Consider the following 16154-nt stretch of genomic DNA (forward strand, 5'->3'; position numbering starts at 1 on the left):
TGTAAAGAGTTAACCTTTTGCCACTTGTTCAAATTGAGTTTTACATATTTTCAAAGTACTATTATCTTACTCTAATCAACGGTTATAATTCACTTGTTTATGTTTAAGTATGTATCCAAAAAGTAAATTCTATCCGTTCTGATTCCTAGTCACGTCATGCAAGGACAAGGTCCGCTTGATACACTGTTACATTAAAGCAATGCAACTTCTAATACATACCGGCAGGGCCTTCACCCAAAACATCGACATTTCCTTTCCTCCCACACATGCTGCTCTACCTGAGTTCTTCCGGCAGTTTGTTTTGCTTCAACTTATTTCATCTTTCTGTTGAGCTTTAAGGATTTTACATTTATTCTGGTGCATTCAAAAAATGCTTGGAGCCCAGACAAATTATGATATTTTTGTTTTGCAGTAATAGTTGCAAAAAGAAAATTCTGATTTCTGAGTTTAAAAAAAATACTCATGTTTCAAATGCACTGGGGTAGCTATCTAGTCTACAAATTGTGGGTTTTTTGTGTAGTCTTTGTACTCCAAGGAACATTGTATTGACTATTTGATTTGTGTCATGTTGGGGCTTCTTTGTCAGTCAAATTAAATAGTTGTACCCCTCAAAATCCTTCATGATATTGAACACCAATGAAATATCCTATAAGATTTTTTAGGGAAACAACAAGAGCTATGAATATTTATGATGCCTTGCACGACATTGGGATTTACGAAAGTACTTTATAGTCAAGGAGGTACTTTGAAGTCTTTGTTATAACTGAAGAAATGAGGTAGACAATTTGTGCACAGTAACCTTCAACTGAAAGCAATTGTTAATGACCAGATAACCTTCAACGTTAAAAATAATAATTAAGTATACTCCAAGGAATAACTACTCTGCATTTTGATATGCCTTTATAATTTTTTTTTAAGTCATCTGAGAGGACAGACAAAACCTCTGGTTTGCATCTCATTTGAAATGTGGTGACATCTCATTTGAAAGGTGGTACCAGTGCAGTGCTTCGTTGCCACCAAATGGTAACTTGCATTTTTGTGCTCAAATGATGGATGGTGGCAAAACATTCCTACTCGGGTGAGAGAGTTACCTGTTGAGTCACAGCTTGTACTCGTCCAGGCCCCTTCTTGCCATTGGAGTTCTAATAAATCTCTTGTTTGCTGCCTCCATGAACATCAGTTTTATGATGATTGTGGTGTAGGAATACCAGTAACTAGGCCTGGTGATGATGAATGCTCAGTGAATATTTCCAAGTAATGATTTTGTATGACTTGGAGAGAAACTGATTTTCTCAGCCTGCCCTACCACCTTCTGAGATTGGAATATTTGCACACCAGCTCTCTAATTCTGTACTGTTTAAGCATTGGCCATGTAACTTTTATTTTTTTAATTTTATTTTTATTTTGCAGCATGTATCTTGATTGCTGTCTCTTTGTGATTGTAACATTTTACTTGGTATAATTTTACATATCAGCCCAAGTACTTTTAGGAACATCATTTTACTTTTCTTGCAATCTTCAAAAGTGTGTACCACCCCACCAAGTTTTTTTTGTTTATTTATTTTTTGTCAAAGTTACTTTTGCACCCAAGATGCCACCAGCTCTTTTAATTTTGCCATGTGACCGTGCCTGTTTAGTAGTATTTGTCTGAAGCCTGTATAAAGGGTATATTCATGGCAGCACTATTTTCCCCAACTCTCCTTTTCTTCAAGCTTAATCATTCAACCCTGATACATGATTTTCTTATTAAGCACGTCACTCTTGTACCCTCTACAACCAAAATGTGCTGTAAGCTCTCATCCATGGAGAATTTGTTTCAGCAGCTCCAACACGAGTTTGGTCACCAGATAAGAGAAGTGATTTATAGTCTCCAACAGTTTGGACTTCATTTGATCATAGCAATGAGAGGGAAGTAGGCTAATACATTTTTTTATCTTCAAAGTGCTTTATATGAAACGCGCTTTGCTTTGTTAACGTGTTTGTAAAATTATATAGAGGGATAATTTTCTTTTTATGACTATTCTTTAATAACATTAGAAAACAAAATGTATAATTTGGAATTGGTGTACAATTAAGAGCAATTATAAAACCTAATTTTGTAATTTATGACAAATTAATATTGTAAATTAAACCTCGCTCTTGTTCTTCAGTTAAAGAACGTGTGATTTCGCGTTATACCTACAAAACTGGAACGGAGGAGAGTATATTTCCATCTGGAAGGCTGGAATCTCATAAGATCCTTATTCTTGGATCCGGTGGATTGTCCATTGGTCAAGCTGGGGAGTTTGATTACTCAGGTTCTCAGGTAAGTTGAAGAAGGGATTCGAGGCAATTTTGTAATGATATAACATGATAAAGGATAAAGCAAATGAGTGCAACAGAAAATACAGTGTTCTCTTTGCATATTAATTCTTTGGCTGTTTGCAAGAATTCATAAGAGACTTCAAGGAAGTTAGCCGTGCTGCAATAAATTACTATATTTCTGTTCTAAATATGTGTCTCAATGTATTTATTTTGATGAGATATGTGTTTCTCATATTCAAGTTATGGTTCTATTTCAGGCAATTAAAGCTCTGAAAGAGGAGAATGTTCAATCAATCCTTATCAATCCAAATATTGCAACGGTACAGACATCTAAAGGACTGGCAGACAAAGTCTATTTTCTACCAATAACCGCAGAATATGTTACACAGGTATAGTCTCTTTCAAAACTAACATTACAATATTTAGTGCCTGTTTTGCTGGACAAACCAGAGCAATTAGTTGTTGGGATTATTACTTGTTACATTAGTATTGTGCATGCAGAATAGGAAAGTACAAGGATTGGTATAGACATGAATAAAGGATGGGATGCATACTGTATGAAACGGACATTGGATGAAATCTACAATGGGGCAAATCTTCCAATAGCCTGAATTTGCCCAGTTGTCTGCATCCCTGCTTCTTCCAACATGGTCCAGGACAACGTCTTCCACAGTGCAACCTCATTTACTGCTATTTAAATTGAATAAATTGTGAGTGGTTTTGTTATTCATACGCAATCGCAATGGATTAGGACCTGTCAAAAATTAATGTCAAAATGAATATAGAATTAATACATTCATGTTAAAGTAAAACGCACTTTTCTCACTCATCCCCTCGTTTAGTTTATTGTCACGTGTACCTAGGTACTGTGAACAGCTTTTGTTGCGTGCTATCCAGTCAGCAGAAAGACAATACATGATTACAATCGAGCCATTTGCAGTATATAGATACACGATAAGGGAATAACGTTTAGTGCAATGTAAAGCCAGCAAACTCCAATTAAGGATAGTCCTAGGGTTACCAAAGAGGTAGATAGTAGTTCAGCACTGCTCTCTGGTTGTGGTAGGATGATTCAGTTGCCTGATAACAGCTGGGAGAAACTGTTCCTGAATTTGGAGGTGTGCGTTCTATACCTTTTGCCTGATGGAAGAGGGAGTGAGCAGGGTATGACTCGTCCTTGATTATGCTGCTGGCTTTGCTGAGGCAGCGTGAGGTATAAATGGGGTTAATAGAAGGGAGGTTGGTTTGTGTGATGGTCTAGGTTGCATCCACAATTTGCTGCAATTTCTTGTGGAGTTGGATGGAGCTGTTCCCAAACCAAGCTGTGATGCATCCTGATAAAATACTTTGTAGAAATCGGTGAGAGTTGTAGGGAACGTGCCAAACTTCCTAAGCCTTCTAAGGAAGTAGAGGCGTTGGTGTGCATTCTTAATCGTTGCTTCAATATGGGTGATCCAGGAGAAGTTGTTGGTGATATTGACTCCTAGGAATTTGAAGTTTTCAATCACCTCTGCTTCGGCACCGTCAATGCAAATCGGGACATGTGTACCGATTCACTTCCTGGAGTCGATCACTATCTCCTTTGTCTTGCTGACTTTGAGAGAGAGGTTGACAAAAAAGCTGGAGGAACTCGGAGGGTGCGGCAGCATCTATGGAGCGAAGGAATAGGCGACGTTTCGGGTCGAGACCCTTCTTCGGACTGATGTCGGGGGGGGGGAAGGCGGAAAAAAGAAAGGAAGAGGCAGAGACAGTAGGCTGTGGGCGAGCTGGGAATGGGAGGGGAAGGAGGGAGAAAGCAAGGACTACCTGAAATTGGAGAAGTCAATGTTCATACCGCTTGGGTGTAATCTACCCAAGTTAAATGAGGTGCTGCTCCTCCAATTTGCGGTGGGACTCACTCTGGCCATGGAGGAGGCCCAGGACAGAAAGGTTGGATTCGGAATGGGAGGGGGAGTTGAAGTGCTGAGCCACCGGGAGGTTATTGCAAATGGAGCAGAGGTGTTGGGCGAAGCGATCCTCAAGCCTGTGCTTGGTCTCACCGATGTATAGAAGTTGAAACCTGGAACAGCGGATGCAATAGATGAGGTTGAAGGAGGTGCAGGTGAACCTCTGCCTCACCAGGAAAGAAGGCTTGGGTCCTTGGATGGAGTCGAGTAGGGAGGTAAAGCGATAAGTGTAGCATTTCTTGCGATTGCCAGGGAAAGTACCAGGGGAGGGGGTGGTTTGGGTGGGAAGGGACAAATTAAGCAGGGAGTCACGGAAGAAACTGTCTCTGCAGAAAGGGGAGGAGATGGGAAAATGTGGCCTGTGGTGGGATCCCGTTGGAGGTGGCGAAAATGTTGGTGGATTATATGTTGAATATGTTGACTGAGAACAAATCCTTACGGTGCACCAGTGTTAAGGATTATCGTAGAGGATGATTTGTCCCTTATCCTCACTGACTGGGGGCTGTTGGTCAGGAAGTCGACGATCCAGTTGCAGATATGGACAGATGTTCTTTTCCAAAACAATTAAAACTTTCAAAGTAAATCAAATCAAATATTTTTTTAACTTTCTTCCCTGTTGCTGATTTCTGTGATTTATATTGGTTGCTGTGCTTGCAGCTATTGAGTTCCCATCCTGTTGACTGGACCTGGGCAATGCAGAAGAATTGCCCTTGATAGATGCTGTGGAGGAAAAGGCTGGCTGCACTACAGCGATTTTGTGCCAATTGGCCAAGTTATTGCTGATCCCCTCAAAACAGTCCTTCTCAGAAATCGTGTTTAATCCTCAGGAAACTGCATTATGCATCTGAATGAAATTCTGCACACTACACGTGTCTCCACAAGTTAGAGGATCAGGGTGGAGTGAACTGCATATGTAGGAAGGAACTGCAGAAACACAAAGCTGGATTAACTCAGCGGGTCAGGCAGCATCTCTAGAGAAAAGGAATAGGTGACGTTTTGGGACGAGACCCTTCAGACTTTTTTCAGACTTCAGACTGCAGATGCTGGTTTACACAAAAGAAGAAGGGTCTCAACCTGAAACATCACCCATTCCTTCTCTCCAGAGATGCTGCCTGCCCTGCTGAGTTACTCCAGCATTTTGTGTCTATCTTTGGGGTGAACTGCAGTTTGAAAGGGAAAAGAAAAATAATTGTGATTTTATATGTGCACAATAACTGACTGCCCATATTCGTTATTCTGTAGCAATTAGATAATATAAAGGCAAATAAATTCTGTATTTATTCTCTTCATATCCCTTTGTGGCAATATAATCATTTCAAAGTATAACCACTGCAGTTTTGATGGAGCAAGGGGCAATTAGTTTGTGTACAGTTTGCAAGAGTTTGTGAAATTCTTATACTTTGCTGGTGATTGGCACAAGGTTGGCTCAGAAGTTTCTTGCTCTTCACTAGCTGTGAAATGTTTAATGCATATCTGAACCTGTAAATGAGATTGTGATTAATGAATCAATTGAAATCTAGTTACTTTTGAATGCTGGACTGATGTGTCGGATGTGCTTATGTGCTCAAATACTGAAGGAGGATTTGAACTTGTGCTCTTCTTGGAGGAGAAAGTGCAGCTGCTGAACATGGGGTAGTTAATTAGTAGCTTATATAACACATCTATGTTTAACATTCATGTGATTAATTCTTGTTGCATATCAATTATGTGGTGTTTGGGCCTTTTTTGCATTTCCTATCCAGGTTATAATGAATGAACGACCAGATGGAATCCTCCTAACGTTTGGTGGGCAGACTGCATTAAACTGTGGAGTGGAACTTCAAAAAAGAGGAGTTTTGGAAAAATACAATGTCAGAGTTTTGGGAACTCCAGTCTCTTCTATTGAGATGACTGAAGATAGGAAAATCTTTGTGGAAAAAATGGCAGAAATTAATGAAGATGTTGTACCCGGTGAAGCTGCTCTAACACTTGATCAGGTAAAACTCTGATCTATTAATTGTTCAGTTTCATTTATTGCATTAAGTTTGTAACAATAGATATGTATGTTGCTGAAAATGTGTTTTCATCATATCTGTTGATGCAATGTTTTGATATATCTAGTTTACGAATCATGTTTCTTTATGAATTGATGTTTCTTTATCTTTGCATGAGTTACCTTGAACTGTCAAAGGTTATTGTTAATTTTATATTAATTGTGCGACAAAATATTCTGCCTAGCAGCTTGATGTACGTATTTTTTTGTATTAATGGATTTTATTGTAAAGTTTAACTTCCTCTTTGTTTATTAGGCTCGAGCTGCAGCAGAGCGCTTGGGATACCCTGTTTTGGTGCGGGCTGCCTTTGCTTTGGGTGGACTGGGTTCAGGATTTGCTCAGAACAAAGAGGAATTGGTGACCATAGTGACACAAGCATTTGCACATACATCTCAGATTCTGATTGATAAGTCTCTGAAAGGTTGGAAGGAAATAGAATATGAAGTGGTCAGAGATGCGTATGATAATTGTGTCACAGTAAGTGGAATAACTTATCCTTCTGCTCCCTTCGTTTAGTGAAACCAGTTAATTTATCTTAGTATGGAGTTGACTCGAGCTATGATTTTTGTGCACCTGCAGGTTTGCAACATGGAAAATGTGGATCCACTGGGAATTCACACAGGAGAATCGATTGTTGTTGCACCAAGTCAGACTCTAAATGATAAGGAATACCACATGCTGAGGACCGCTGCGATAAAAGTGATACGGCATTTGGGCATTGTGGGAGAGTGTAATATTCAGTATGCATTGAGTCCTGAATCTGAACAGGTACTTCAGCGTGATCATTGTGCTTTTATATATATTTAAATTTTTTAAATGTTTTAGTTTATTACTTTATTTGGGCTATCTTGAAACTGTGAAATTAGAATAATTAGAAATGTATTCCTAAATTTCAGTCTTTAATCTGACAATGTTAATTGAGATTATGTATATAATCGATTTCTAAGTATATTAGACTGTCAATTTTAGTTGAAATTGTTTGTCAACATTACTATTTCATCCTTCTATGTATTCCAGTATTATATCATTGAGGTCAATGCACGTCTTTCAAGAAGTTCTGCTTTGGCCAGTAAGGCAACTGGTTATCCTCTAGCTTATGTTGCAGCCAAACTCGCCCTTGGTATTCCGTTACCTGTCCTAAGGTAAGACCAGTGTGAGCTGCGAGGAGGATACTATGAGGCTGCAGGGTGACTTGGATGGGTTGGGTGAGTGGGCAGAAGCATGGCAGATGCAGTATAATGTAGATAAATGTGAGATTATCCACTTTGGTGGCAAGAACAGGAAGGCAGAATATTATCTGAATGGTGTCAGATTAGGAGAAAAAGGTGCAACGAGACTTGGGTGTGCTTGTACATCAGTCACTGCAGATACAGCAGGCAGTGAAGAAAGCTGGTGGCATGTTGGCCTTCTTTCCGAGAGGATTTGAGTTTAGGGGCCAGGAGGTCCTGCTGCAGTTGTACATGGCCCTGGTGAGACCGCATCTGGAGTATTGTGTGCAATTTTGGTCTAATTTGAGGAAGGACATTATTGCTATAGAGGAGGGAGTGCAACGTAGGTTCACCAGGTTAATTCCCGGGATGGCGGAACTGACATATCATGAAAGAATGGGTCGACTGGGCCTGTATTCGCTGGAATTTAGAAGGATGAGGGGATCTTATAGAAATAGACAATAGGTGCAGGAGTAGGCCATCCGGCTCTTTGATCACATTCAATGTGATCATGGCTGATCATCCCCAATCAGTACCCCGTTCCTGCCTTCTCCCCATATCCCCTGACTCCGCTATTTTTTAAGAGCCCTATCTAGCTCTCTCTATAGACCAAGTGGGACCTGTTGGCCCCTTTTTCTCCCAACGCAATAATCCACCACTTACCTGTTCCCCCAAAATAACCCGTTTCCACCACTCACCCATTGCCCCAACGTAACCCGTTCCCCCAACGCAATATTGCACCACTCACCCATAGCCCCCAACTGCGCATGGGCTGCTCATTTGGCCTTCTTCTTCTGTCATATGTCTTTTAGACCTGCAGCTCCGTTGAGGCGAGCCAGGCCAACGTGTCATCGTCCAGGTCAATCAGACCTCGTTCACCATTCGGTGGCCGGTGTTTGGGGCAACTGGTGACTATGTGCTCCACTGTCTGTGTTGGGTCCCCACACTCGCAGGAGGTGCTGTCCACGAGGCCCCACCTCTTCATCACTACTCCATAGCGTCCGATGCCTGTCCTCAAGCGGTTGAGGGTTGTCCACTGCTTTCAGGGGGAAGGTCCTGGCCAGGGACGTCCATGGGGTCATCGATGTAATGGTGTAGCCTAGATGGTTCTGCTGACTTCCGCTGGTCTCTCTCTATCTCATCTTTAAGACCCAGGCGGCCTTAGAATCGTCAGGCAGTGTTGTGCAGAGCAGCTCTTGGGCTTGCGTGGCAAAGGGTTGCCGTGACTTGAGGAGCACTCGTCGTGGTGTCTCTGTGACGATCTGATGGAGGAGGTGGGATTCACTGGTCTGCACCTTTCGAGAGAGGGCCAGCGTGGATGCTTCTCGTCTGATGTTGGCTGGGGCGATGCCAGCAAGGACGGGCAGCTGGTTTACTGGAGTGGCTCGTAGGCATTCGGAGACAGTCCGCAAGGCGCTGTTGAGGGCAGAATCCAGCTTCTTGGCATGAGGGCTACGGCACCAGACCGGGGCGCAGTACTCGGCGGCTGAGAACACCAGGGCCACTGTGGACATGCGCAGTGTCTTCGTCGTGGCTCCCCATGTGGTGCCGGCTAGGCGGTGTATCAGTGCGACACGGGCGTTTCTTTGCCTTGGCACCTTCCAGGTGTTGTTTGAATGACAACGTTCTGTCGAGCTTCACACTGAGGTACGTGGGGACGGGCTGGGACCGTAACCGGGCGTTATCCACCATGACGTTCATCTCGCGGGTCGCTTCCCTGTTGTTGAGGTGGAACATTGAAGATGTTGTCTTACCCATGCTGAGCTTGAGGCGCCAGTTCCTCAGGTATGAAGATAGGATGTTCATGTCTTCAGAGAGGCCCTCTTCTGCTGCTTCCCAGGATGGCTTACTGAGTAGGATGGCCAGGTCATCAGCATAGCCATACTTCTTTGACTGGGTTGCAGGCAGGTCATGGATGTAGATGTTGAACAGCATTGGTGCCAGTACTGAGCCCTGTGGGACGCCGTTCTTAGGTTTCCTCACCCTGCTGCATTGCCCGTTGCTGGTGTGTAGCCTGAAGCTGCGGTTGCTCAGCATCTCCATGATGAAGCTCACCATGTGCTTGTCTGGGATGGTTTCCAGAAGCTTCATGTGTAGTCCACGCAGCCAGACAGTATCATATGCAGCTATGAGGTCCAAGAAGACAGCGCCTGCCTTCTCCCCTGCCTGGAAACTGTCCTCTATGTCTTGGCACAGGAGGATCACCTGGTCCGCCGTTGACCTACCGCTTTGGAAGCCAGCCTGTTCTTTAGGCAGCTGGGGGTCGATCACTGGATTGAGACGTGTGTGGAGGAGACGTTCCAGGAGCTTGTATGGAACACACAGCAGTGAGATGGGTCGGTATCCCTTGGGGTCATCGCTAGGCTTGTTTGGCTTCGGCAGAGCGATCACCTTGGCACGGCGCCAGATCTTTGGCTGCTTCAGGCAGCGGAAACACGTGGAGAGGAAGGAGCACAGCCAGGTGTTTTATGTATTCCGGGTGGATGCCGTCGGTGCCTGATGCCTTACTGGTTTTCAGCCGTCGGATGGCCTGCTCGATTTCTTGTGTTGTGAAATCGTGGGATAGGTTGGAGTCACAGCTTGGGGCCCTGTGCAGCTCGTGGACTCTCGCCAATGTTGTTCTGGTGAAGTCCTTGTCTGCGTTGGGGAAGCGGCTGTTGCTCAACAGTAGCGACGCGATGGAATTTGCAGTGATGGGGCACTGTGCTGGGGTTGTCCACCTGCCCAGCAGCTTATTCATGGTCTGCCACGCCTGACGGCTGGAGTGTGTGAAATCAATTGATTCCACTGTCTCTGTCCATCTTTGCCTGCGTTTCTCATCTAGTTGCAGATTAGGTTGTTCGCTGCTTTGTCCCTGTCTTCACTGGTTTGTGATTCTGTGTGGGCACGAAGTAGGTCTTCACATTCGTCATCCCAGCAGGGAACATAGGCTTTACGTACACCGCGGGGGATGTTCTTCTTGGCGGCAGCCAGCAGCATCATTTGGCCTTATTCATACTCACTCATTTTGAACTTTAAAAAAAATTCAATGTACTGTGACTTTAAGAAAAATGCTTTTGCACCTGCTAGAGCTAGGAGGGCCGCAATCCCAATGTGACTTAATTGGCAGCATATGTAGAGATGCCATTGCGACGTCATCACTGGAAGCTCTCAGAAAAATCTCAAAGCAGAGTCACAGTTCTTCTCAAAGTTTAAAAAAAAAAACTTTAATCATCAATACCTGGTGAAATATAGCATCAAATCTGAAGGGAGCCTGATTATGGTGTGGACGGGGAAAATGTGAGTAAGATTGTGTAAAAATGTCAACGCTACCGCGTAGTGTTTTGACGAAGTTACAAAAACACATAATAATAATAATAATAATACACACAAACGCACACACAAACACGCACACACACACATGATGAGAGTTTTATAAGTATACTAGACCTGTTGGGCCCCGTCCCCCAGCGCGGGGGGGGGGGGCATGGCGTCACATGGGTCCCCGAATGCGGCGTCGGTGCACGCCCCTGAGACAGGCAATCCCCCCACCAGAGCCAATCACCCGTTCCCCCAACGTAACCCGTTTCCACTCACTCGATCCCCCAACGCAACCCGTTTCCACCACTCACTCACTGTGCAGGTAATTTTAAACTTTAAAAACATGCAATTGCACTAAGATTTAATGTGATGTAGGTGCCACCGACAAGGCCATAATTAAACTTTGCTATGCTGGGTTAGGCTGGCAGATTTGAAGAAATGCAACTTTTAAATGTCACTTTAAAACTTTTAAATCTCCCCCACTACGTCCCTCTCCTTACAACAGAGATCAGCAGCAGAGAGCACAGAGATCACTCGAGAACCATTGTGATGTCATTTTCGGTTTTTGGAATGTTCGCTGCAGCTTGTGTAAATGTGATTGGACGACTGTGAGATGGCATTGTGACATCATCACTGGAAGCTGGTAGAAAAGTCTCACTCACAGGCATTTATTTTTTTCAAAGTTGGCTTTTTTAAACTTTAATCATCAATAACGTGAAATATAGCATCAAATCTGAATGGAACCTGATTATGGCCTGGATGGGAAAAATGGGATGTGGAAGAATGTGGAAATTTTTCGTCGTTACCCTGTAAAGTTTTGACGAAGATAGACATACACAGACACACACTTACATACACACATACATACAAGATGAGACTTTTATAAATTTATATAGATAGATATAAGGGGTGTCCAGAACCAGGGGTCACATTTTAACAATAAGGGGTAAGCCATTTAGGACTGAGATAAGGAAAAGCTTTTTCACCCAGAGTTGTGAATCTGTGGAATTCTCTGCCACAGAAGGCAGTGGAGGCTAGTTCACTGGATGTTTTCAAGAGAGAGTTCGATTTAGCTCTTGGGGCTAAGGGAATCAAGGGATATGGGGAAAAAGCCAGAACAGGATACTGATTTTGGATGATCAGCCATGACCATGTTGAATGGTGGTGCTGGCTTGAATGGCCTACTCCTGCATCTATTTTCTATGTTTCTATGTAAGAGTGAAATTGTGTGTAACAACAGGGATTTTATGAGTTTACATTTCCATTAGTGTTGTCAGGTTGTACGCTCAACTTTGTTTAATGTTAACAATATGACTCTGACAACCATGATGTGAGTACTTGAGTACATTTGGTAATTAGTGAAAACAAAGTTTTCATCGGACTTTGAACACTTGTCATTCTCCAACACTCAAATATAAATCTGATGATATACCCTTGTACTGTGTAGAAAATACGTATTTGTAAAAAGGGAACGAGGAAAAACAACTTGACATGCTTTAAAATAATCTCAGCATTGGAAAGAATGAATGCTGACATGCTTGGACTTATTCTAATGCTGAAGCAAACATTGGACATGTCATGATGCTGCAACATTCTCTACAAATTGTTCATGACTCAATATAGAGGTGGATTTGGGGCATAGAAAATAAATTTGTCAAATGAAGTTAAATCTGGCAGGAGATTGTTCATTTTGGCTTGCTGAATTCTTTCTTGTGTATGTTTTGTGTAGAAATTCTGTGACAAATTCCACAACTGCAAACTTTGAGCCGAGTCTAGATTACTGTGTCGTAAAGGTACCCCGTTGGGATCTCAGCAAGTTCTTGCGTGTAAGCACAAAAATTGGAAGTTCCATGAAGAGTGTCGGTAAGTTTTGAACTAATTGCATTTGACAATTGTGTGTTTGTCGCTGATGGAGGATGACAATAGACAATAGGTGCAGGAGTAGGCCATTCGGCCCTTCGAGTCAGCACCAACATTCAATGTGATCATGGCTGATCATCCACAATCAGTACCCCGTTCGTGCCTTCCCATATCCCCTTACCCCGCTACCTTTAAGAGCTCTATCTAACTCTCTTGAAAACATCCAGAGAACCGGCCTCCACAGCCTTCTGAGGCAGAGAATTCCACAGACTCACAACTCTCTGTGAGAAAAAGTGTTTCCTCGTCTCCGTTCTAAATGGCCTACCCCTTATTCTTAAACTGTGGCCCCTGGTTCTGGACTCCCCCAACATCGGGGACATGTTTCCTGCCTCTAGCGTGTCCAAACCCTTAATAATCATATGTTTCAATATGATCCCCTCTCATCCTTCTAAATTCCATAGTATACAAGCGCAGCCGCTCCATTCTATCAACATATGACAGTCCCGCCATCCCGGGAATTAACCTGGTGAACCTACCCTGCACTCCCTCAATGACAAGAATGTCCTTCCTCAAATATGGGCACCAAAACTGCACACAACACTCCAGGTGTGGTCTCACTAGGGCCCTGTACAACTGCAGATTGACCTCTTTGCTCCTATACTCAATTCCTCTTGTTATGAAGGTCAATATGCATCTTCACTGCCTGCTGTACCTACATGCTTACTTTCAGTGATTGATGAACAATTTCCCCCAGATCCCGTTGTACTTCCCCTTTTCCCAATTTGACACAATTTAGATAATAATCTGCCTTCTTGTTTTTGCCACCAAAGTGGATAATCTCACATTTATCCACATTAAACTGCATCTGCCATGTATCTGCCCACTCACCCAACCTGTCCAAGTCACCCTGCATCCTCGTCGCATCCTCTTCACAGTGCACACTGCCACCCAGCATTGTGTCATTTAAATTGTTTTTTAAACTGCTGTTGTAATGAAAGTATAATACGATTGCAAAACAAAGCCTGCTAAACTATCCACTAAGTTTCCAGTTTTAAATTGCTTAAAAGCTGCTTTTTCTATTAGCCATTGCTGTGAGAGGTTTGTGTATAGGGTGCAGCAGAGTGATTGAATCTTTACATTTGGAAGCCAAAAGGTGAGAATTTAGCAGCAGCTTTTTTTTAATTGGCACAGCTTACATTAATAGAGTTTCCTTTTACTGAGGGAACAGAAGAGGAAGCAGAGTCAAAATTAATACATCACAGCAAGTGACACAGACCACTAATGGAAGCCAAAGAGCAGGTTAACCTCTTGCTTCACAAGGTGCAAGGCAGCCAGATGGCCTGAACATGAATATTAATTTTGAAGTTAAAAAATATATTCATATTGTTTTTGCACAAATATTAAATGTATTTATTGGAGTGTTGCACTAATGATTCTTTTCCACTTATGACATTAATTAATCTACTATTTACATTTCCTTATAGTTCTGGAACAAGCCACTTGGCCCATTGAGACCATGCTGACTCTCATAGCAATGCCATTAATCCTCTTACCAGTTATTTCCCTGTAACCTACTCTCTCATGTATATTAACTCCCACCTGATTCTCTGACCACCTACACTAAAAGCAGCTTCTTCACAGTTGCCAAATCGCCTAACAGCGAATGTTTTGGTGTAGAAGGAAACTGGATCACCCAGATGAAACTCACAGGGAGAATGTGCAAACTCCACATAAACAGCACCAGAGATCCAGGATTGAATTTGAGTCGCTGGAGCTGTGCCACTGTACTGCCTTTTCAAATAAAGGATAATAAGGATAGAAAATAGTGAAAGAAAATATCAATTCAATTAATACTTTCTTCAGAACTGTCTAAACTCAGCATCCTATCTGTATAAACTTGTTTCAAAACAGGCGAGGTGATGGCCATTGGTCGTAATTTTGAAGAAGCTTTCCAGAAAGCACTGAGAATGGTGGATGAAAACTGTGTTGGGTTTGATCATACATTGAAGCTGGCTTCTGATGAGGTATGTTGGAAGCTATTTCATTTCAGCCACCTCCAGAAAATAAATCTTGATGTTTATTCTGCATGTAATTAAAAAATGCAGTAAAATAAAGAGAAGTTAAAACTGTCTTGAACTTGAAATCATGTCATATTCTGAGGAGGATTAATGGCTAAATGCTGTTGGGGAATCTAGAACTAGTTTTCAAAGAGAAGGATCACCAATTTAAGAGGAAGGGTATGTATTATTTTAATAGGTTTGAGAAACTTTGGTGACCAGTGGAAGCTTAGTAATTGCATTTGTTCAAGACAGATATTGAGGGTACTGGTTAATGGTGGGGAGCAGGCAGAAAAATGAAAATGTGGCCAAGATCAAATCAGCCATGACATTGTTAAATGGTGGGGTGCACTCAATGTGAGGGGAAATTGGTGACGCATTATAGCCTATAGATCACATTTCTTGCATTCTTGTACATAATATCGCTGTTGTTTCTGGGGGAACCATTGCATCTTCTTGAGCCTTCACTGTGATGTTGAGTGTAATCAAGATTCTGCAGTGTAATGGGAGTTGTTATCTCAAACATCTACCTATCTTGCATGTTAGATCATCATTTACATTTTCAGCGCCAATTGGAAAGGTTCCAATTGGATGTTGCTTTGGGTTTTAATTTGATATGTACTTTTAAGTACTGCACTCCAACTATGATCTTGTACTTTTAGTCTTAAATTCAAATTGATTGCTTTACTGTTTATTGATTTTTCTCATAGGATCTTGAAACTCCAACAGATAAGAGAATCTTTGTCCTAGCTGCAGCCTTAAAGGCAGGATACAAAATTGACCGTCTCTATGAATTGACCAAAATTGACAAGTGGTTTCTTCATAAGATGAAGAATATTGTGGAATACTCAAAGAAGCTTGAGTTGTACACCAAGGATGAAATGCTTCGTCATGATCTTCTGAAAGCGAAGCGTCTTGGTTTCTCCGACAAGCAGATTGCAATGGCCATTCAGAGGTCAGTTACTGATCAATTTGCATTGAGTTTATAAAGCAGATTTTAAAACCCTTGATTACGTAGCGATTGTTCATATGTCATTTTCACCGCACACTAATTTTAGTAAGTAAATCGTGAATTAGATCTTGTTCTTGATTACATGATGCTAAGGAAATTTGCATGATGTGTTGTAAATTTCTCTGATAATACTAGGAAAATCGAAGCTGGATGTTGCTGTAACATTTGAATGACCCCATTTTTTTTGTGCTAGAGTCTGCTTTTCAGTAGCTTAGCCTATACTGCAAGACCTGCAGGTTGCTTTTGGCTAAAACTGATATTATAGATTGGTATTGCCTTGACCAAACATAGTCCGATAAAATGACTAGTTTGAAAGAAAAATCAAAAATTTAGATATGCATATTATCTTTGTCAGGATGCTGAACACGTGAAACATTATTTTGTTCTTGATGAACGACATGTTCAAATGCGTCCTTGCGCCTTGATTGTCTCTC

General features: G+C 42.1%; 1 protein-coding gene across 4 annotated transcripts in view; it reads left to right on the plus strand.

Annotated features, from left to right (window-relative positions):
* The window catches only part of cad (carbamoyl-phosphate synthetase 2, aspartate transcarbamylase, and dihydroorotase), a 93552-nt gene that overhangs the window by 27228 nt on the left and 50170 nt on the right, over positions 1-16154 (plus strand). For all 4 annotated transcript variants that reach the window (XM_033021385.1, XM_033021384.1, XM_033021386.1 and 1 more), the window contains exons 9-17: positions 2151-2305; positions 2562-2693; positions 5993-6226; positions 6539-6760; positions 6863-7051; positions 7301-7425; positions 12521-12654; positions 14563-14675; positions 15419-15663. In XM_033021385.1, coding sequence (XP_032877276.1) covers positions 2151-2305; positions 2562-2693; positions 5993-6226; positions 6539-6760; positions 6863-7051; positions 7301-7425; positions 12521-12654; positions 14563-14675; positions 15419-15663 — 1549 coding nt within the window. The remainder of the gene's footprint in view (positions 1-2150; positions 2306-2561; positions 2694-5992; positions 6227-6538; positions 6761-6862; positions 7052-7300; positions 7426-12520; positions 12655-14562; positions 14676-15418; positions 15664-16154) is intronic.

Source organism: Amblyraja radiata, chromosome 5 (assembly GCF_010909765.2).
Source record: "Amblyraja radiata isolate CabotCenter1 chromosome 5, sAmbRad1.1.pri, whole genome shotgun sequence".
Lineage (NCBI taxonomy): Eukaryota > Metazoa > Chordata > Chondrichthyes > Rajiformes > Rajidae > Amblyraja > Amblyraja radiata.